The 22,141-nt window shown below is 32.4% G+C and overlaps 1 protein-coding gene across 1 annotated transcript in view; it reads right to left on the minus strand.

The window, feature by feature from the left end:
* LOC129219073 (leucine-rich repeat protein SHOC-2-like) overlaps positions 1-22,141 on the minus strand; it is an 89,041-nt gene that overhangs the window by 31,639 nt on the left and 35,261 nt on the right. The window contains exons 5-8 of the mRNA XM_054853392.1: positions 13,754-13,849; positions 13,555-13,675; positions 4,706-4,814; positions 2,217-2,310 (exon numbers count right to left, since the gene is read on the minus strand). Of these exons, the coding sequence (XP_054709367.1) occupies positions 2,217-2,310; positions 4,706-4,814; positions 13,555-13,675; positions 13,754-13,849 (420 nt within the window). The remainder of the gene's footprint in view (positions 1-2,216; positions 2,311-4,705; positions 4,815-13,554; positions 13,676-13,753; positions 13,850-22,141) is intronic.

Consider the following 22,141-nt stretch of genomic DNA (forward strand, 5'->3'; position numbering starts at 1 on the left):
AACGCAATTTTAGACGATGTTGGATGTTGCTAAGGGTAAAAGCGCTTGGGGCTCACCGCCATCACTTTTTTGCCGATCGTAAACATTTTTATTGCAGTAAGCTTGGGACATAAGATTTTCACTTTTGCCACAAAATCAGTTCTGATCAGAAAGTCTACCCAAGATAGCACGAACAACCCAGAAAAGAAGGAAAGATGGGGGAAGGTATGGGCGATTATGATAATTGGCACCACTCCCCCACACAGTCTTCATTTGTAAAAGAATTCTTTTATAAGATAGCAGATGGTAAAGTTAGCAATAAAAAAACAGCTCCAGTGAAGTAGATGAGACTGACGCGCTGCCTACTGCGCTACCGAGGCACCCAGTGAAGTAGATAATTTTTTTAAACGAGGAACACTATTCAATATTCATTGAATCAAAAAAAAAAACAATAGGGGAACTGAATCCTCACCCCAGGGAGGGTCCCCGAATCATATCCCTCAAAAGGCAGTCAAATACAGCCTAAAGAAGCATTTTAAATATTTCAGCATCAAAAAAATTTCAGAAGAGAACTCCCGAACCCATTCCTCTAAGATCACCACAAACGCCTTAATTTGAGTTTTTAAAGCTTCAGTATCTACATTTTTTTTTCAAGGAACAGTACTCCCTTTACCTACATACGTGACGTATGACCGCCTAAAAGTTTTAATACTTTAATTTCGGGAACTTGACAAAATCTTTAAACTCCCTTCCCATTTAAGTCATCCAATGATAGCCTAAAACAGACTTAAAACTTCAGAAAGAAAATTTTTTTCGGGGCTGAGCAGCGGAATAGCCCCTTATCCTTATGTGAAGCAGGCGCACCAAAGGCAGTATAAGTTTGTTTAAGATTTATTTTTCTATTGAAAGAGCAACTCCCCTTCCCACATCCCCAAAGACAACCCAAAGTTTTAAGACTTCAATTTCGAAAATGTTTCGAGAAAGACCCCCGAGCTCCCCAACTCTTAACGCACTCAAAAATAGCCAAAATAGTATTTCAATGCTTCAGCATAGAGAAATTTTCGAAGGAGTGAGACTCCCTTCTCCCCGAACTCTTTCGCCTAAGTTCACTAAATTTGACTTGTATTTAAGGTTCCCCCTTTTCATCACTGAAGTTTGAAGAATTTAATTCCTAACATTTATTGAGAGAAAGCCTTCGAATTCCTCCTTTTTAAGTCTCCCAAAGATAACCTAAAGCAGAGTTCTGAATACTTCAGCTTTGAAGGGGGAGGGGGACCCCAAACCCCATCCTCTGCATGTTCATTAAAGATTGTCTTAAGTAAAGTTGCACTTTTAAGACTCCTTTTAAAACATGTCAAAAAATGCAGGAACAGTTGCCTATCGGTGTTTCAAACCAGCTTGAAATTTACCTCCAATTCTTTCCAGAATTTGCATGCTCATTGAAATCTTCAAAATCCCTGACAGTTCCCTTTTTATCTGGTATGTGGACACCCTTTGATGTGGCGTAAACATTTCATCCCGTTATCAATCACTCTCAATCGGTGATTCAGATTCAACTCTAAGACAATTTAAGAGCGCACATAAATTTCATTTATGCGAGTTCGCAAAAAAAAAAAAAAAAAAAAAAGAGCAATTGAGAAGAAAAAACGAAAGGATGATCGAAAATAGCAAGTGAAAAATAGAAACAAAAGGCAATCAATTCGAAAAATTAGTGAGAATAGCAAGCAACTCCGGCGCGAGTCTAAAAGTCACTCCTCCAAAAGCTCGTTGAAAACAAAACAAGCCCATGGCAGAAAATCAATAGAATGTTGATGTAAATTCGTGGTTATGGAAAGGTCTAGTTATATTAAAGCATATCTTTCAAACACTCATTTTTTTTAAAAAAGTAAAAACTGAAGGACAGTCATCGAATTTCTTTCCGTCCCGACCTCCGTCTCGGAAATTTTGTCCAAGTCGGAAATCCGTCCTGAGACGGAAGGTCTTGCACCCATGGTAAGTATCTAGGATTAACGATTGAGAAAATAGAGGTCTTTCAGGTTAAATGTGGAATATATAAACCAAAGTACAAAGTAAGCATAGTTGAAAGTGTCATTTCAATGAGTGCTTGTGTAATAACATTTTATTTTAAATTGCACCACAACAATTCTCAAAATTAATTATCAGTTAAATATGTAATTATGAAAGAAAAAAAAAGTTACAAGCACACAAAATACTTGTTAACAGCAGCAAAAACTTACAGGTAACTGGGATATAAGATTACTTTCCACATTAAATTCCATCATATTTACACATTTGCTGAGAGACTTAGGAATTTCAGTCAACTGGTTATACCTAAAAAATAACAAAATTCAGAAGATTGACATAACAAAATTTGTATTAACTAAAATAGGATCTGTTACAATGTTTGATAACGTAACATAAAAAGCAAACTGTCACGGAATAGCAGAATTGAATTACAGTTGAACCTCGTTATTGCTACACCTGGATTTCATGACACTCTGGATGTCACGTCACTTTTTCAAATCTCCAAACTCATGGTATACAATCTTAAGATTAAGTGGCTCCGGATTTTACGACAGCATTTAATGGTGAAACTCTGGTTATGACGACACTTTGAGCTGCTCACACAAGATTAAATTTTTTTTTTGATGAGAAAGATAAGTTCTGAAAGCTACAGATTTCACACTTTGACAAGAAGGAAAATCGAAAGAAATGCAAAGCAGGTGGAATTTAATACTGGACTAGGGAAGCAGCAGAAAAAGAGAAAGACCATAGGTGTAGGTGGTCAGTCGGAGCTTCTCCCATGAGAGAAAAAGAAGATAAGACTTCTCAATAGATTGAATAGGAACACACAACTTTAAAGTGGAGAAAAGAATTAGAAAGTGTTTTTTCACTTTCGAAAAATGAGGTTTAGCCGTCAAGATCTAATCAAATTGTGTCCAAAAGTGAATAATCCTTCTTGGTTTCTTTCTTGTTGATAATTACAGGAAACCTTTTTTATTTTCTTAATAATCAACTTCGTGGAAAATAGGAGTGTAAAAATGTTATTCAAAAACAAAGTAAACCTTTATTGGAAAGTATTTTAGAATTTAAAAAAAATTCAAATATTTTGTCTTATAATTTTGATATTACCCACCAAAATTACAAAACTACATTAGTTAAATCAAATTAAATACATGAAAATATTAATATCTTTATTAAATTGGTAATTTTATTATACTCTAATGTTTAATTACAAATTTTAAAATTATGTTGGTTATGACGTTGCTCTGGCTATGACAACACCTTCTTGACAGGCCCAAAGGTGACATAATAAAGATGTTCGACTATATTTGTAAACATGCACACGGTAGCACATAAAACAAAGGTTTCCAACTGATGGCTCCAGATGTGAGTTAAGTCTCTGTGGCCCACAAAGAATTTTTGTAAAATTATTTAAAGCATTAAATTTCATGTTTATATGCATGCAAGAAAACTAACCTGCGAAAAAGTCCACACCTGTTCAAAATGCTGCTCATTGATGAGTACTGCATTTTTCTGACTAAAAAATACTCTCAAAATTAAGGTGTGTCTCATACAAAACAGTGTCGACACTCTTCTATGACAGAACTAGCTTGAGGTGAACATCATTCACGATGATATAAGTCAACAACCTCAGTTTTTCCATTGAACATTTCGTATGCTTTTGGAAAAATTTGTTTTTTTTCCTCAGTTAGTACAATTAATTATGATGCTTCAGAATAATTTCGACTTACCACTAGTTTCAATTTCCAACATTTAGTAAAGAAAACCTATGATATTTTAACACTAGAACCAACAGATTTTCGAAACACCTAGAACCATGGAGCGGGTCATTTTGACACCAGATTCTAATCTCCAATCTAAACTCAAATTCCAAAGTGGCAGGAAAAATAAGTTTTAGGTGGATACTTCCTTTTACAAAAAAGGTCGAGTTTTTTTTTCGACTCGACCACACGTGGATAAGTGCCTAAGAACGCATAGACCCCCGAAATATCCATTTTGACAATCTCCGAGTTGATTACAATGAGTTTTCTCGTGACGTCTGTATGTACGTATTTATGTGCGTATGTATGTTGCATAACTCAAGAATAGTATGTCATAGAAAGTTGAAATTCGGTACACAGACTCCTAGTGGGGTCTAGTTGCGCACCTCTCCTTTTGGTTGCATTTGGGTGTTTTTAAAGTTTTTAAGTCATGTGATGCACACATCAGCTTGTTATTCATTAATTTAATCTGTTAGTTATAAAATGCCAAAAGTTTATCATCTTTCAGTTAACCTCAACGAAATATCCGATTACTTCACCGTCTTCCAATTTTTCAGGTACAGAGCATATCAAATGAAAGTTTAATTTACTCAATATAAATTTATTATGTCCACCGAGGGAAAAATTATTGCATCTGAACCCAAATTTAAACCTTGCTCAGTCTTTGGAAATGATTTTCTTCTATTTTTAGTTCCTTGCATGAATGAAGTAAAGGAAGTATTGTAATAAAAAAAAAAAAAATTTACACAAATTTCGGGATAAAATTTCATACCACTCAGCCCTGCATGAATTTTGACTCATGTTTTGCCCCATTCATGCAGTTTTTTTATGCTCTTTAATATTTTGTAAAAATATTCAAAGACTGTTTTAAAATCAATATCTTTTGAAAGTATTGGCTCGAATAAAATTAAATTTATTGAAAAGTAGATGCTTTAAAATACCTTAAGCCAAGACGAGTAAGATTGACCAAATTGCCAATTGTTTCAGGAATATCTGATAGTTCATTATGGTGAACATCTAACGTTGACAGTTCAACACAATTTCCAATTTCTAAAAAACACAAGATACAACATTAAAATTGAATGCAATAATTAGAATCTAAACACTTCAACAAAACCTTTAAACAACTCCAAAAAGTCATTCAATAATATTCATATCTAAATGACATAGCTTGAGTGGGTTTTACTTTTCAAAATTCTTTTTGTGCCAGATATATTAACCAACATGCAAATATTAATTATACAACATCACATTACGTAAAATCTATGCATATACTAGAGATAACAATACAATGGTAAAAAAATTAGTCAATATTACCTTTTAAAAAGTCTCCAGATTTTACAGAACATAAAAAATAAATAAATTAATAAATAAATAAATAAATCAGATATAACTTTTTTTCTAGGGACGTAGCAGATGATTCTTTACAAATCTTAATAAAATTAGTAGGACCAGACTTGCAATGCAAGTGTCCACGTCCAGGACATTTTCAATTTTTTGCTGTCCTTTAATGTTTGATTTGTTAATTAAATTGAACCAAGCTTTATAACTCAGTTCAATAGGCACCACAGGCAGCACTTTGATACTGGTGGATGATAAATTTAATAGCAATATAAAATTTGAACAAGAAGGAACGTAAACTTGAATCAAATCTCAAAACACCCTCAGGGGTAGGGAAAAAACCTTGAGATGTTTCGTGAGTGCTGCAGCAAAATGACTAAAAAACAGCACTAGTACCCCGACATCTCACTAGTCAAGCCAAGGGGATCAGTCAGTGGTGGAAGTCAAAAATATAAGCATGACAGAAATTAATTAGAACATTTTCAAACCAAAAATACAAGCATCACAGACATTAATTAGAACACCTTCAGAACAAATTTTAACTATAAGAAAACACAAACAAAAACGAATTAAAAAATAAAAAAACACTACAAGAAAAACAAATAAAAAAATATATATGCAACAGAAATTCAAAAAAGAGTAGAATATCAGAACTGTTTAATTATAACTTGTCAGTCAGTGGGGTAAAATGAATGTGTGCTAATTAAACAAAGTAAAACATGTTATGAATGAGTGGGTAAAACAATTTCAACAATCTTGAAGGTATTATTTTAACAATTTAAAAGTCGTTAACACATTTGAAAATTATGTGGATTTTTTATATGGGTCAAAAAATTAGAATAATCAATTCATTTCACTGAATCTGTAAATTAGCAAAAATATTTGCATACCAGTTAACTGTGTAGGTTACGACAAGTATAAAGCTTGGTGCCCGGAAAATTTTGCATTTTTTTATTGGCTGAAAACGTGTAGTCAACGCCATAAAATCAAAAGCAAGGAAGTTGCTAATTGAAGGGACCAGTGGATAAAGGTGTTAACTGACATTAAAAAAAAAGAGTTTTGTTACTGAATGAGTTTTAAATGATTATATTTCATATAAGCTAGCATTGAAAGTCCTATTTTGTGTATTTCCAGAGATTCTAGATGATAAAGGTGTTATCTAACATAAAACCGTAAATTTTCTAGTGGTTAAAAGTGTTTACGTATGTTAACACCTTCATCCACTAGAGGGCACCGTTTTTCATAAAGTTAGCACCGTTTTATATTTGAACGTTGGTTCGAAGAAAGGTTTGTGAAAATCCTGATATTTTTGATATTCAACATGAGGCATGCGAAAATTTTATTACCAATGGAAAAGTAGACATATCACCTTCTTCTGAACAATTTGAAGAGTTGACTGAAATGCCCTGCTCTAAAAAAAATCATCCAGAAAAAGAAAAATAACTCCACATGCATGGAAGCGAAAAAAAAGCAGCTACGGCTAGGCAGAAAGGAGAAGCTTATGTTTCCCAGACAGGCAAATTAGTATACCAGCAAAATCAGTATGTACAGGTACTCTGTGCCATGTTAAGTGTCGTTTAGTGTTCCTCTAAATTCAGTATTGATGACAGGACTTCCATACTAACTGAATTCAATAAACTAGATGTGAATGCTAAAAATTGTACACTTTTTAATAGTACTGAAATGAATAGCATCAAAAGACAGAGCACAAGTGCTAGGAAAAGTAGGGCAGCTTCATACAAATATTATGTTACTTTCGACTGTCAAACTATAAATATTTGCAAGACAGTTATTTGCTACTTGTATGGTATTGGGAGAAAAAAGCTTGATATCATAAAAAACAGTATTTCAAAAGGGTTGTCAGCACCACTACCAGATAAAAGGGGCCATCACAGTTCAAGACCACACAAAGTGGAAAATGATGTAAAAGCATATGTAATGGAGCATATAAACAATTTCCCAGCAGAAAGTTCATATTATTTCAGGTGCAGCAATCTTCACAGAAAATACCTTTCCCCTCTTCTTAGTATCTCAAAAATGTATGCTTTATATATTGAACGATGTAACAAAACTCACCAACGAGAAACCTTTTTTGTCAAAGAGTGGACATACAGAAGTATTTTTAATAGCGAATTTAACTTGTCCTTTTCACAACCAAGAAGCGATACATGTAGCACATGTGATTCCGGGAATAATGATGAAGAACATGAAGAGAATTTCAAAGCTGCTTTCGAGTCAATCAAATTTGATAGGGAATATGCAAAAAGTAGTAATGGTACTGCTTTCATTACTGTTGACTTACAACAGACTATGCCGTTGCCAAAATTAACAACATCAAAAGCCTTTTACTTGCGTCAGATGTGGTTCTACAATCTAGGAATACATATAATTTATAAAAATGTAGCCAAAGCCACATTTTGTACATGGACTGAAGACGTTGCCCATCGAGAAAACTCAGAAGTCTGTAGTTCAATTTTAACGGCAATAGAAACAGATGATGAGCTGAAAACAAAAGACGGTTTAATAGTTTGGAGTGACACTTGTGCTGGTCAGAACAAAAACTTTGCAATGATCTGCCTCTATCAATTCCTTATATTGAAAGGTAATTTCAAATCAATTGACCACAAATTTCCAGAAGTGGGACATACATATCTAGATTCAGATCGAGATTTTGGAAGAATTGAGAAGGTTCTTAACGATATATGTCCCAGACCAGTATCGGGATATCATCCGGAGTGTATCTTGAAAAAACAAAGTGATTGATATGATAAACCCTTTCTGCCATACTGAAATGCTTGCAACAATGTTAAATTTGACAAACAAGAAGAAAAATTGTCTACAAGAGAAAGTTAGGTTTAGGGATGGGATCAGATGGATTCCGGTTGAAGAATATGGATCTTATCTATATTAGGAAAGTTATGGTCAATCTTTGCCATTTAAAAGAGTAGATTTACTACGGAACAAGAAAAGAGCAAGTACACTAAATACTAGTATTCGTCTTCCTAGAAAAATGGGTAAAACAGGAACTATAACAAGGGAAAAAGTTCAAAATCTTAAAGAGCAATAAAAGTTTTTCCAGAGGAACATCAATGGTTTTACAGAACTGTTATAAATGGAAATAATATGTAAAGGACAGTAAAGTTTATAAAAAAGTTTGTTTACTTTATTTGGTTATTAAATCCAGAATATTGCGATGTTTTCTTAAATTTATAGTTCAAAAAATATGATTCAGATAGATGTTAGTGTATTTTATTACCATCATCCATTAACATGGTATGAGAAGTTTGATTTGAAATTTAGTGGATGAAGGTGTTAATTACATAAAAGTGATAAAAAAAACTCATTAATTGATGGTTTTCACAGCTGATCATTTTATAATAGATATTTCAAACAAAAAACTGACATTTGCTACCAAAAGAGAAACATTTTATCTATTGCATATAAAATACTAGCCTTTGAACTTTGACTGCGTTTTTCTCAAAACAAATGATTTGTCAGTTAACACCTTTATCCACTGAGCCCTTCAATTGTATCATCGTTTAAAGTCAGAAAAAAAGTTAATCTTGGATAAAAAGAACTATTTACTACCTATGTTCTTGAATATTTTAAAAGAATATAGACGAATGGACTAATTAAAAAAATAATTGAAATAAATGATGTAGAAAGCTTGCAATGACTGGTAGAGATGAACGGAAAATAAAGTAAATCGTCCAAAATGATTGTTTTAAAAATGCCTCTTACATCCATAAGTGTTGGAAAGAATCTGTAGTTATCGTGTCCAAGCCAACTATATTTGGACAATTGCATAAACTGCACTTGCAATTGTGGGTCTTCTAAGTAAAACCAAAGATAAACATGCAGAGAGGTGCCCAACTCTCTGGGAGCAATGAGAAGCTCATATGAGTGCAACAAGACTGAGAAAGTATTTTATTCAGTGATGAATCTTTATTTTAAATATATGTTGAAGAAAGAGGTTTTCGGGTTTGGCATTAGAAAAATGAAGTGCTTGAAAAGTCTTGTGTAAGATGTTCTCCCAAATTGGGACATTCTTTATGGTGTAGGGATGCATGAGAGTTGCTGGAACTGGGTAATTGTATGTATATTAAAACAACGTGTAAAAAGTAAATCTCTAAATCAACTCATAGATTTCAAGCAGAAAGGGATTTTGGTATTAAACTGATTAAGCAGAGGTAACATTTTCAAATTGTGTAATTAAATTGATAATATGAAGACCAGCCAACACCCATCTTCTTAACGCAGTTGGATCTGTGAAAGACCAATATCCCCACCATCTCCTTTCACTATCGCATTGTTTTGCTAAGCATGTTCCGATCCAATTACAGAAAACACGTTCATTGTCTTTTTTACAACAAACGTTCTATTTTCAAAGGATTTGTGTACGTCTGGAAAGTTTGTTGGTTAAAGAAAAAGATCTTGAATATAAACAGGTAACCATCCAGTATAGTTACTGAAGTATATGTATAGCGTATAGCAATAAAATAAAACACACACAAAATCAACTCCTTCAAAGTTTCAAAGATACTAAAGCTGGTTGAAATCTATGATCTAATAAACTTTAATTTTAAAAGCATCAGCTTTATTACGGTGCTCCAAAACTTGAATGTTTATATATATATATATATTTTTTTTAAATAAAATGAGAAAAAGCTTAATGATCATCAATTGGGTGATGGAGAATTAACAACAGCAACAATAGTAATAATAATAATGAACAGAAATTTAAAATTCAACTTTAAATTTCTTTCTATTAGAATTATATTGTCTTGAAACTAATTTCTCCCTTTTTTCTTCAAGTCCTTATTCTATTATACTCTTTTCAAATAGTTTCAATTATGTGTGCTCAGTCATTTAAAACAAGGGGCATCATGACCGGATAATTGGACAGTTCGGATAACTGGAACCCTACTTTGATATAACACTAATGTAATGTATCTTCAAAAATTCAGAAACCTGTAATTCTGTTATGGGGTGAAAAATTCACTTTAGGGAACTCACAATTTAAAAATATCGATTTTTGTTTTAAAACCCCTTTTTGTGAAGTTATTTCTGAAAGTAGACATTTTTTGGAGTTTTGAATAGTAAAAAACTTAATAAACATCCATGGAATGACACAACCAATGATTTAAAATATTATAATAACAAAAATTTAAAAAGAATCGCCATTTTTGGTTTTGGACCAAAAATGGGGGGGATTTTGGGATGCCTCCCCTTCCTAAAATTTTTGTTTATGCAATGTCTACAAGCATGCCGAGTTTCATAATTTTATCACAATTTGCAGTTTCTTCCCCCGTAGCCCCCCGACTAACTGGTTTCTTTTCATTAGTAATTTCAAAGATATTTTGATAACTGGGGGTTTGGCGCCATTGTCAATTATGGGCTATAATTGTTTGCTTCTGTCACTATCAGCAAGGCCATGGCCAAAGTACATTAGCCCTTGGTCTTTGGCGTCCACAAATTCGGCGACAATTGGGAAAATTGCTAAGACTCCTACTTTTTAAACTCTTCCTGCAATTTCTACATTGTCTGGGGGAATTATCATAACGTAGATCGTAAAATATGCAGAATTGGCGAAAACATTTCCCTGTTGCTTATAATTTTGTTGCCCCAAGTTTGTATACCTTTAAGAAATTAAAATGAAATGAAGCTAAAAGACATAACCATGGCAATGCGAGACCAAACATCAGTAATTTTAATGGAGATTAGATTTATTCGAACTTCATGTTTAACGACTTGTAACTTTTTTACCTTTGGAGATAGAAGGTTATTTTTTCGATCATAGGTCGGGACATTTCTGGAGTAAAAAATGTCGCTTTTTCCAACGGTGTCAAAAAGAAAACTGTGGGACAATTCCTTCACTTTTTAGTGATAGATTTAATTAAGAGTATAGTGTTGGCACTATACTCATCAGCTAAGCCTAAAAAAGTTCGAGATAAAAACCCAAACTGCTCCCGTTGTAATGGAGTTAGAGCATTGAAACAAATTGCTTAGAACATGGAAATCTCTACCCTTTTCAACAATATAAAATATTAATATGTGCAAGTAATTTTTCACCCCTTTTAATAGCCAATAATAGGCAATTTATGTGAAATTTGGGCCTAAATTGGAATAAAAAATGAACAATTTATCAGATTTTTTTTTTTGAATTATAGCCTATGTACTCAGTAAGAAGACATCTTTCATACAGTGAAAGAATTTTTCAAATAGTTGCAATATAGTTCCGGAGATTACCTTGAACATATAAACACACAAAAATTTGTCCTCTCTCTTTATAATATTAGTGTGTATATATATGGCAAAATCCATGTCAATTCAACAAGGGCATTGCCGTGATAATATTGGATTTTTTTTAATGGAACACGTGTTAAAACTCATGAAAAAGTGAGATCTGGGTATGTTTTGGTTTTGTCCAAAACTATTCCTAGGTCGAGATACAGGCCGTCAAATTCTCACTTGTGATTTTCGACAAAATCTTTAAAGTTCTTTATCTCACTAACGGTACAATCTATTTTGTTGTGGTTCTTTTCATCTAAAAGATTATCTTTTTCTGCTTTAACAGACATGAAACATTTCAAAATATTTGTTCAAGTTTAATTTCTACAGTTTTTTGAGAAAAAGAAATTCAAAATCATTTTTCTCAAAAATGCCATTTTCAAATGTTTTCATTTTTTTTACTGTTGATTTGTACCACTGAGGTCTATGTTCCCTGTAAAAGAGAGTTTCCATTTTTTCGCTTTAATAGGTTTTAGAGGCATTTGAAAAAATGAGTGTTTTTCAGGAACTTTATATGTAAAGGTAGACTTAAAATTTCAAAACTTTATTTGGCAGCAAGTGGGCAGAACACACTTTTAATTTAGTTACACAACCCCATTTTCATTTTGAGTTGTCCTTTTATCCAGGAATTTTATATTTTATGAAAACAAGAGCGCAGTCACTAGCCAGTTTGTTGGGTCGTAACCTTTCTCCGCACACAGCTATTCAGTATAGTGCCATCTTGTTTTCACTAAAATTAATGTCCTGGATAAAGTGATGACTCAAAATGAAAATTTTGATACATAACTAAATTAAAACTGTTTTCTGGCTGCTTGCTGCTAAATAAAATTTTGAATTTTCAAGTCTAACTTTACACATAGAGTTTTTGAAAAACCCTCATTTTTTCCAGTGCCTCTAAAACCTATTAAACTAAAAAGTGGAAGCTCTCCTTTTCAGGGAATGTTGTGCACAGTAGATCAACAGTAAAAAAAATTAAATCAGCATTTCTAAGAAAAATTTAAAAAACTGATTTAATTATTATTATTATTTTTTTACATAGGACTGTGGAACAAAAACTGGAACATATACAGTGAAACCTGCGTAAATTGACCACTTGCAGTGCCCTACTTTAGTGGTAAACTTATAGAGGTTGAATTATATGATGAGATCTAATTCTGTGCCTGAAAATAGCGGTCAACTTACAAGGGTGGTCAACTTTACAGGTTTAACTGCATTTCAAAATATTGCATATACTTTAAACAGAGAAAAAAACTTTTAAAATAAAACAAATCACAACAAATTATGTTGTACTGTTCCTGAGATTAAGAACTTTAAAGATTTTGTCGAAAAAGCGAGAAATGATGCCTGGGCCGTATGGCCTGTATCTCGGCCCAGGATTTTTTTTTTGACAAAACCAAAATATTATTATTTATTCATTTCATTATTTTTTCATGAGTTCAAACATATACTAAATTCAAAAATTTCCAAGACTATCAAGGTATTGAATTGACATGGATTTTACCCCATATATACAGATGGGGGACAAAATAATATGAACACCTGTGAAATAAGGAAAAATCTTTATTAATAGGGGTTGGACCACCCTTTGATTGAAGAACAGATTGAATGCGACAAGGGATAGATGCATAAAGGTCATGGACAACATTTAAAGGAATATTAAGCCATTCCTCCTGCAGAATGGTCTCTAATTCCGAAAGTCCAGATAGAGGTGGAAATCGGGAACGAAGTTTGGACTCTAAATTTCCCCATAAATTTTATATTTATTTATTGTTTCAATACTCTTTCTTATTGATAGTATCTCATTTTAGGCATACTTGAAAGTAGTTTTAATTAAAATATAATTTACCGCCGCTCAACTGGTAAGAAATGGTAGAGTAATAATTCGCCCCCCTCCCCCCAAGTGGCTGATTAATCAATGCATTCCTACTGTCTGCATTTTTTCTGTTATTCATTTGCATTTATAGCACCTAGCTTGATCCACCTAGCTATGATTGCACCTAGCTTGATCTAATAGGAATACAAATTTCATTGTTAGTCTGTGTCTCTCACTCATCCATCATTTCTGATTGATCCTTTGTTCTGACATATAAGTAAAAGAATACTGTATTAAGATTTGCATTAAAAAATATAAATTTAAATATTCTTATGATTACATTACCTTTAGGCAAATGCTTTAGATGATTGTTGGAAGCTTCAAATGTTACCAGTTGGGTCAGCTTTCCTATTCCTGCAGGCAATTGTTGTATTTTGTTTTCTCTCAAACTGAGCATTGTCAAGTTCTGGGGAAGATTTGATAAATAAATAAAAATATATGAGAAAACAAAGCATAAATGAAGACATACATTTTACATACTTACTATTAAATTAGAAATCTCTTCTCCAACAACTCGAACTCTATTAAATCTCAGATACAAGGTTACTAATGAGGTGAGCTTGTACACAACATCAGGTATCTAAAATATTGATAAAAAATTAAAAGTAAAGCATAAGCAAAATGTAATGATATGTGAGTTAGTTTTCAAATGTGAATACCAAATTTCAAATACATTCATGTTCATATTCATAAATAATCTGTATATATAAGAGCAACAGTGTTTCTTTCTTTCTTTGTTTGTACTCGATGGCCAGAAGCCACCTACAACTATGAAACTTGGCACAAAAATCGAACGTACCCCGGGGGCGTGCACCTCAAACCCGAATTTCTTAAATTAAATTAGTATTTTCTTAATTAAATGTTTTATGTGAATTTTAGCCCTTTTTTGTGTTCAATTCGTCACAGACCCCCAACCAATCGCGTCATGAAAACAGATACTGTTCTATAGTGTAGGGAGTTTAATTTCAAATATGAGGACTGAAAAAATTTGAATATTGGCCAATATTTGAATTTTGTATGAATTTTTTGAAAAAAACCTTTATTTTGCCTTTTCCACGGGTTTAACTTTTTTCTAAACCCATCCCCCCAAAAATATTAGATATTTCTTCCTGAAAATTTAGTATGTAGTAGTCGAAACATGTTTCCATCTTCAGAAAATTTCTTTTTTCAAAAATATGCAATAGCTTTTTTTTTAAAAAAATTTATGAAATTTTGATAGAACCTTTATTTTTCACTTTTTCCTGGGTTTAATTCTTTCTAAACCCATTCTACAAAATGTATGAGAGTTTATTTCTGAAAATTTAGTATGTAGTAGACAAGACATTTTACCTTCTTCAGATTTTTTTTTCTTCAAAAATATGCAATGGCTTTTTTTTTTACAATTTTTTAAAATTCAAAGTGACACATTTTTCCCGGTAGGGTGAAAAAATGTTTCTTCTCATTCTGTGACCTCATGATAGGGCTACAGTTGCGGTTGAATAGTAGAACTAGTGGTTTCTTGATTTGGTTATTGTGCCGTTGTCATATTTGTTTATGTGCAAATCTTGATTTTCTTTTTAATTTGAAGGACGCTTGGCGAATTTGGTGATAAACAATGGAGTTGCAGATAATTTGTTTATTTCGCAAAATATTTTAGATTGCATAGAATCGCATTTTTTTTTTAAAGAGCTGGTTATTTGATATCAGATGGGGGGGGGGGGGGAGATTTTTTTTTCTAGAGGTTTTTTCCCAGGGTTCATACTCTATTTGGATGAAAAAATTACATGACTTTTCCAAGACTTTTTCATGACTTCAATGAAAATTTTCATGACCTCGTTACACGAAGAGAATAGCACTATTTGATCTCAAACTTGGTAATATTTGGAAATGAGCAATAACAAAACGTCTATATGAATGCCACAGCCTCATTGAAGCACTTACTCGTAATGGAAAAAATATAAGTGCACACTTAAAAAAACTAAACTATTCTTATTTGTCTTCATCATATAAATTTAAGTAAAGTAAAAATGCGGTGAAGCGAATATGATGATGCTTAAATGTCTAATATATTTTTTTTAAGCAGGCAGAATGATATAGAAATTGACAAAGGTTGAATGAATCATCACTACGTTTCAATAAATTTGCTTCAAAAGTTACCTTTTAGTTACCTTCAACAGTGCCTTTAATCATCCACGTAACTTGACAGTATTTTGGTTCTTTAAAGTAAAGCCACATAGTTTAGTTCTTCATGTTTCAAAACCAGATCTTTTTAGAAAAAACCATTCAGCAAATGAATCAATTTTCTGATTCAAAAGTATATTTGTTTTGCTTACAAATTTGCATATTTTCAAATGCATATAAATTAATAGGTTCAGAAAATCCAGAACATGTTTAATTCCCGGCATTGAACGTAGCAGTGGGTAGAATGGATTAGTTTTGCGTGCCGTATGTTGGGCACTACTGTTTTAGAGCATTAGAATTCCTCTTTTTCTGTATTCTATTACCTGACTTTAGATCTTTATTTTCTAAAACATTCAACAAATTAAGATAAACTCTGATAAATTTAATAATAAAATCCTTACGAATGATAGAATCGAACTCGCATGCAATTGAATTGCTTTATTTATTTATTTATTTATTTTGAGTGGGCGTGGCAAAACTAAGAACGTGAAATTTTGCTACTACAGAATATGAAACATAAGAAGTGTTGAAAATAACAGAAAATTAAAAATAAGTGATGTCCAGGCAGCAAAATCACATTGCAAAAAATGACAAGCAGCTGCGACAGAAGTGGATGCAATGAGATTTCAAAATTCAGATTTGATTTTTGGATCGTTCAATTTTCCATTTTTAATAGCTTTTATGTCCTATACTGTTAAATCACTCAAAATTTCTAATGCTCCTTTAACTACTGTTCCTTTCTCTTTTTCCAGAACATTTTTCCATGACTTGAAATAAATTTTCATGACTTTCAATGAAAACTTCAATTTTCCATGACTTTTCCAGGTCTGAAAATCTGTTATTTATTTTCCATGACTTTCCAGGATTTCCATGACCCGTACAAATCCTGTTTTCCCCTTTTCTCAAACCATAGCTTTTCAATAGTTAAATTTTTCATATGGGGTACAGTATTTCCTTTTTGTCCTAGATGCACTATGTTTTTTAATTATGTTGTTTTTCTGCTGGGGAGGTGAATTCTTTTTCATACGGGATTTCCTTTTTGCCCTGGATGTACCATGCATTTTAACCGCAATTCCTTATCAGCCAGAGATTGTTTTGCTCTTTAACTGGGTGAGTTACTGTAGCGCAGTTGCTTCTGCCGGATGTTTCATTGTATCTATTTTACGTTACATATTTGCGTACTTAATTTAACTAAAATATTGAGGCGTCGTTTTTTTTTTTGAAAATGCTACTTTTTGCAAACTATGGGGAACTAGGAGAGAGCTTTTGTTTGCGCTATTCAATTAAACAAATAAAGCTCAGTTTTTGAATGATTCTCGTTTGCAATTTTGGCGTAAAAAGGTGAATGACACAAAAGGCAACTGGAAACAGGTATAGAAAATATGAAAAAGATACATATAGATTAATTGATAATGCTGCCAAATTTATTTAAACAGCCGCCGTTGGCATCAAACTTGGCATAAAAATAGGAAGGCAGGCCATGTGGGTACTGCTAGAAATGAATAAGACTTGTTCTCTAGTGGATCCCAGGCCACTGTGGATTGAGTGAAAATGAGCATGTCGATGTGTTAGAAAAAAAAAGGGTGCTAGTGTCTTACAAATGAAGAGCAATTCATCAAAAGGGAGGATTCACTTTTTAGAAAACTCCTTTTATGTCATTTTCTAAATCTTCCTGACCTTAATCAAATCACTTACTCTCAAGAAGTCTAGACATTTCAAATCCTATTTTATTTAAGGGTAAAGTTTGACTTTTTGATCAAAAGGTACAAATCCGTCCTCTATACAAAATTTCCAACCTGTTCAAAATTTCTTAGAAGTGAACATATCCTGAATGAATCTGTAGTACTAGGCCTTTTCGATTCAAAAGAACTGTCAGGAGAAACTATTTCAAGTTTTTTGGACCTCACAAATGTGTCAAATTAGGAAGTATATTCAAGTAAATAATTAACATTTATTAGTTCAATAAAAAATACAACATGTTAACAAACATTTTAAAACTTCTAAGTAAAATTCGTATAGAATCCTAAATCCAGCAATAAAACCAAAAAATATTGCAGGAATTCTAACATAATTGCAAAACGTTTATACCACTGGTGCTCCATAAAACTCCATTTTGATAAACAGTCCTGAGGCATTGAACTATCTTGACACTAGTAATTTGTGGCACAAATCGGGAAGGAACACAGAAGGCCGGCCGGCCTGGCGTACGTACACCTTCAGCAAATGAATCTGGCTGTCAATCCATGATCATCAGAGACCTGGGCAGCCAGCCCACTTCAGGAACTATACAGGAAACACCAGCGTGGAGGAAGAGAGAGATCGATGAACGAATGTCTACCGCTTAAATACATCTTCACTGACGTTCCATTCAATTTGCATATTGTCATTAGAATGTTCGATGAAATTCTTGAAATAAACTCCAGAAAAGTTATTGGCAACAGTTAAATTCGTTGAAACCGTTTCTTTGATGAAAATTTTCTTTTCACTGTGATTTTAACTGCTAACTGCGAAGTTTGTTTACTTTTCTCACCACGTTTGTTAGAATAAATGAAAGTTTTGGGTGCAGCATTTTTTTTAGTGTAGCATCAAGGTATGGAGAACCCCCTCACATAAAAATAAGTAAGTAAAATTAATATCATTTCCGTAGCACCAGAAAATCAAGAAAAATTAATAAAAATTTCTAATATTTTGACAAGTCCCCCCTTCTTGGCATCCCGGTGACAAGGCATACAACATACCAATAAAGCATTTATTTAAGAAAAATATGTATAAACACCTTGGTTAGAGTGCTAATTCCAAACGATGTTATCAGGTCAGCAATTAATGATATGATGGGCGACGTTTAAAAAACATTGATTGATAACTAAAAATAGCTGGAAAAAAAATATTTTAAGTTGATGAATCAACACACATAGAAGGTGCATTTATCTTGCTAACGAGGACAGCATTTCAAAACTTTCAGTAGCAAAGAAGTGTCTCAGTTTGCAACTGGTAATGAAATATACAGCTAATTAAAGTAACATTCGCTAAATAAATAAAAAGCAATGGGATTCAGTGTTACAACTGCACAAGCTTTTGCAGTGACGGAGCAGTTGCAATGACGGCGAATGTTGAAGGTTTCACGTTGAATGTAAACTACGAATTTCCAAGTATTCAAATCAGTTTGTGATGGCAGAACATTTGGTCATGATTCAACTTTAAACACCACTTCAAGTTGACTGGCATGGAACAATAAATATGAAGCGGACGTGTTTGTGATCCGTTGATGCATCAGGGAGGAACTTTCTTTGAACGCACGAGAAAACTTCATAGGTATCAGGAGCGATCACTCTTTAAAACTTGGTTTCAACGAAGTGCCTTTGACACATATTGGCTGTTGGTAAAAAAAAGTAAAAATATCTGTTCACACAATTCATAAGTTCTTACTGTTACCATTTTAAGGAATATATATTTGTGATGTGGAATTCTTAGCATCGTCAATTTTCAAGAACAACAAAATATCATGCCCAGATCCTTGAATTAAAAACTTCCTGTAGCTCTTCCCGACATAGAGTCGAAAAAAAGGGTCACTGTCCCTCAAGACAGGTACAAGTGTCTCAGTTGTGTTAAATTAAAGTTTCGTACTTGCTGGTCTTAATAAGCACTAAAATTTATAATCAACTTAAATTCGGTTCCTGAGGAAACTTAAATATTTTAAAGACTTCAACTGTAATTTTAAATACAAAATTCCAATTTTTTTTTTTTTTTTTTTGAAAGAGCTCAGTCATCTTAACCATTTCACTTTGCCCCATGTAAGGGGCAAAGTGGATGGGGCACAGTGAAATAGTTCGTTTCATTTATTCACTCATACAATTCTATGAATCACTTAGGTTTTCATTTATTACTTAATTCATTTACATTCCTTCTATTAATAATTCACTTATATTTATGCATTCATTCAATTATTTTCTTATTCATTCTTTCTTTTACTCGCTCATTTATTTTTCTTCATAAATTAATTGATATATTCATTTAATTATTTGTTTATTGCTTCATTATCTCTTCATTTATTCATTCAACCTTTTATTTACTTATTCTTTTGATCCAAAATACGCTTTATAATCGAATAGAAAATATTTCATTAGAAAAATACTTCATTTTTCACTTTGCTCCATAAAAAAATTAAAAAATTCCACTTTTTTTTTGAAGACTCAAACTTACTGTCAAAAATAAAAATACCATTTCAACGCAAGTTTTATTATAAAATATAAAGTTCTTTGTTTATGTACTGTAATTTTCAAAACAAATTTCCGATTTGTTCATTTTAAAACACCTCGGCCATCTTAACCATTTCACTTTGCCCTTATTTTACACTTTTTACAGCTTTTGCTTATTATCACAGTGATTCATTTTATCATTTTTAAGATTAATAACTGATCAACTACAATAGTACCATTACACAAATAAGAATTCTTATTTATATAAACTTCCTTCCCAAATCTTGGGAATTTTATGAACTCAATCTTAGGTTTTGCAAAAAATTCCAGTGGCAATCCTGCTCATGATATGCAGATTGCAAAACGTCTTGCAGACATAAGGAATTCTTTCATCAGGGTAAAAAAACTTTCAGGTTCAAGATATAAATATTTTAAGTGAAGTAAGAAACACAGATGATAGCTGTTTATACAAAGTCAGTCAAAAGTGGAAGTTAGCAGAAAACAAAATGAACTACATATCTTGGAATAATGCAATTTTGAAGTTTTAGAATTTTTCATATTTCAGACCTCTGATTACTGAAGGAGCCACTGATTATTGAAATGTAAATGGTGAAAAAATTCCTTAAAATGAATAGAAAAAATACTAAAAAGCAAAAATATTGAAAAATGCAATATGGCTACAAGCAATACATAGCTTTAAAATAGATTATTGTAGAATTTTCAAATTAAATGAGTATTTATGCAAGTGAAACATTAAAATAAACAACTGAAATAAAAATTAGTTTGTTGTTGACATTTAACATTCATAAAGTTACAACAATCTCAAATTCCTACTCAACATTTAATTAATACAAATACAAATGTGACGACCAGCAACAGACTCTGGGCCCAGCTAGGCTGGTCCTAGTCAGTTTATAAGTCTCCAATGAAGATCAATGGCCCTCTTAAAGCTATCCACCCTCTTGCTCATTACCACCTCTTCCGGTAAGCTGTTCCAAGTGCCCACGACCCTACTAAAGAAGTAATTTTTCCTAATTTCCAGGTTAGTCTGAGTTTTGAATAGCTTAAAAAATGTCCCCTTGTCTTGCTTGGCATGAGAAAATTTAACCCGTTAACATCTTTCATTTTGATAAATTTAAACAACTGAATCATCCCCTCTAGGTCTCCTTTGCTCCAGGCTATACATATTATGCCTATTAAGTCTCTTATCATAGTCTAAATCTGAAAGTCCTCTTACTAGTCTAGTAACCCTTAACCCTTTCCAACAGAGAAATATCTTTCCTGAGATAAGGAGACCAAAACTGAACAGCATACTCCAAAAAAGAAGTCTTACTAAACTCCTATATAACAGCAGAAGAACCTTCTTCGATTTGTTCGAAATAGATCTACAGTAGACCCACGTTTTACGTGGGTTTATATTATGCGCAGGGGTCTGTCTAAAATTTTTTACAAGGTCCATTTTTTTGTGAAAAATTAAATAATTTTGAGAAAAATCAATTAATTTTGTGAAAAATCAATTAATTATGTGAAAAATAAAAAAATTTTGCCAAAATTTTTTTTTTTTTTTTTTTGTAAAAACGAAAGTTTAGGCTCTTAAGATGATGGAAACTACATCATTGGCACTTCAAGTTGAGTGTTTTCCCTCTTTTCTGTTGAGAATATCATTCTTGAGTGTTTTTCTAGTATTTGGGGGGGGGGGAGGCATTGCTCACTGGGAGATGGGCACCTCTCAAGTATCAATATTAATCTACCATTGTACACAACGTTAAATTATACTAGAAATGTTATTCGTATAGTATTTAAAAAAACTGTAAGGAAAAAAAATCAGGCAGGGGTTCAGCAGTTAACTTTTTAACCCAAGACACTGTTTAAAAGCAGAGTTTCATTTAAATCTTATAAACTCTGTGATTTTTACATAAATAAAAAAATATTTTATTTGTTCACTTCTTAACTAAGCGTACTAAACATCGAAAATTCAAAAAATAAGATTCCCAAAGCGGATGCAAAGAGATTGCAATCCTCAAAGTGAAGGCATCAAAAGTATATAAACGGCTTGTAAAATAAATATTTTTGATAAAATTTTAGAATAGAATTTTAGCATCCTATGATAAACATATATTTTACATTTGTTACAAAAATAAAGAGACTTTTCATGTATTTGCTTCCTAATAAAGCGAAGTTAGCTTGAAAAAAGAATAAAATATGATTCTCATATTGAATGTAAAAAGATTGCGTTTTTCGAAATGTAGGCATCTATAGAAAAAAAGGTAAATAAAAGAGTTCATTTAAATTTGATTATCCTTTTTAGCATCGAAAAACCAAACCCATATAACTATCTCCCAAAATAACAGTTTAACATCATACCGCCAGACCCTAAGTGGCGATAAGTTTGAATTTGGTAACCCTATCTGAAACGAACACCCCCCCCCACTACTACTATCCTTTGCAGTTTTAAGTTCATTTCCCTGAACATTATTGATTATTAAATCATGAGTGGGGAGAAAAGTGCTTACTAC

Source organism: Uloborus diversus, chromosome 3 (genome assembly GCF_026930045.1).
Source record: "Uloborus diversus isolate 005 chromosome 3, Udiv.v.3.1, whole genome shotgun sequence".
NCBI lineage: Eukaryota > Metazoa > Arthropoda > Arachnida > Araneae > Uloboridae > Uloborus > Uloborus diversus.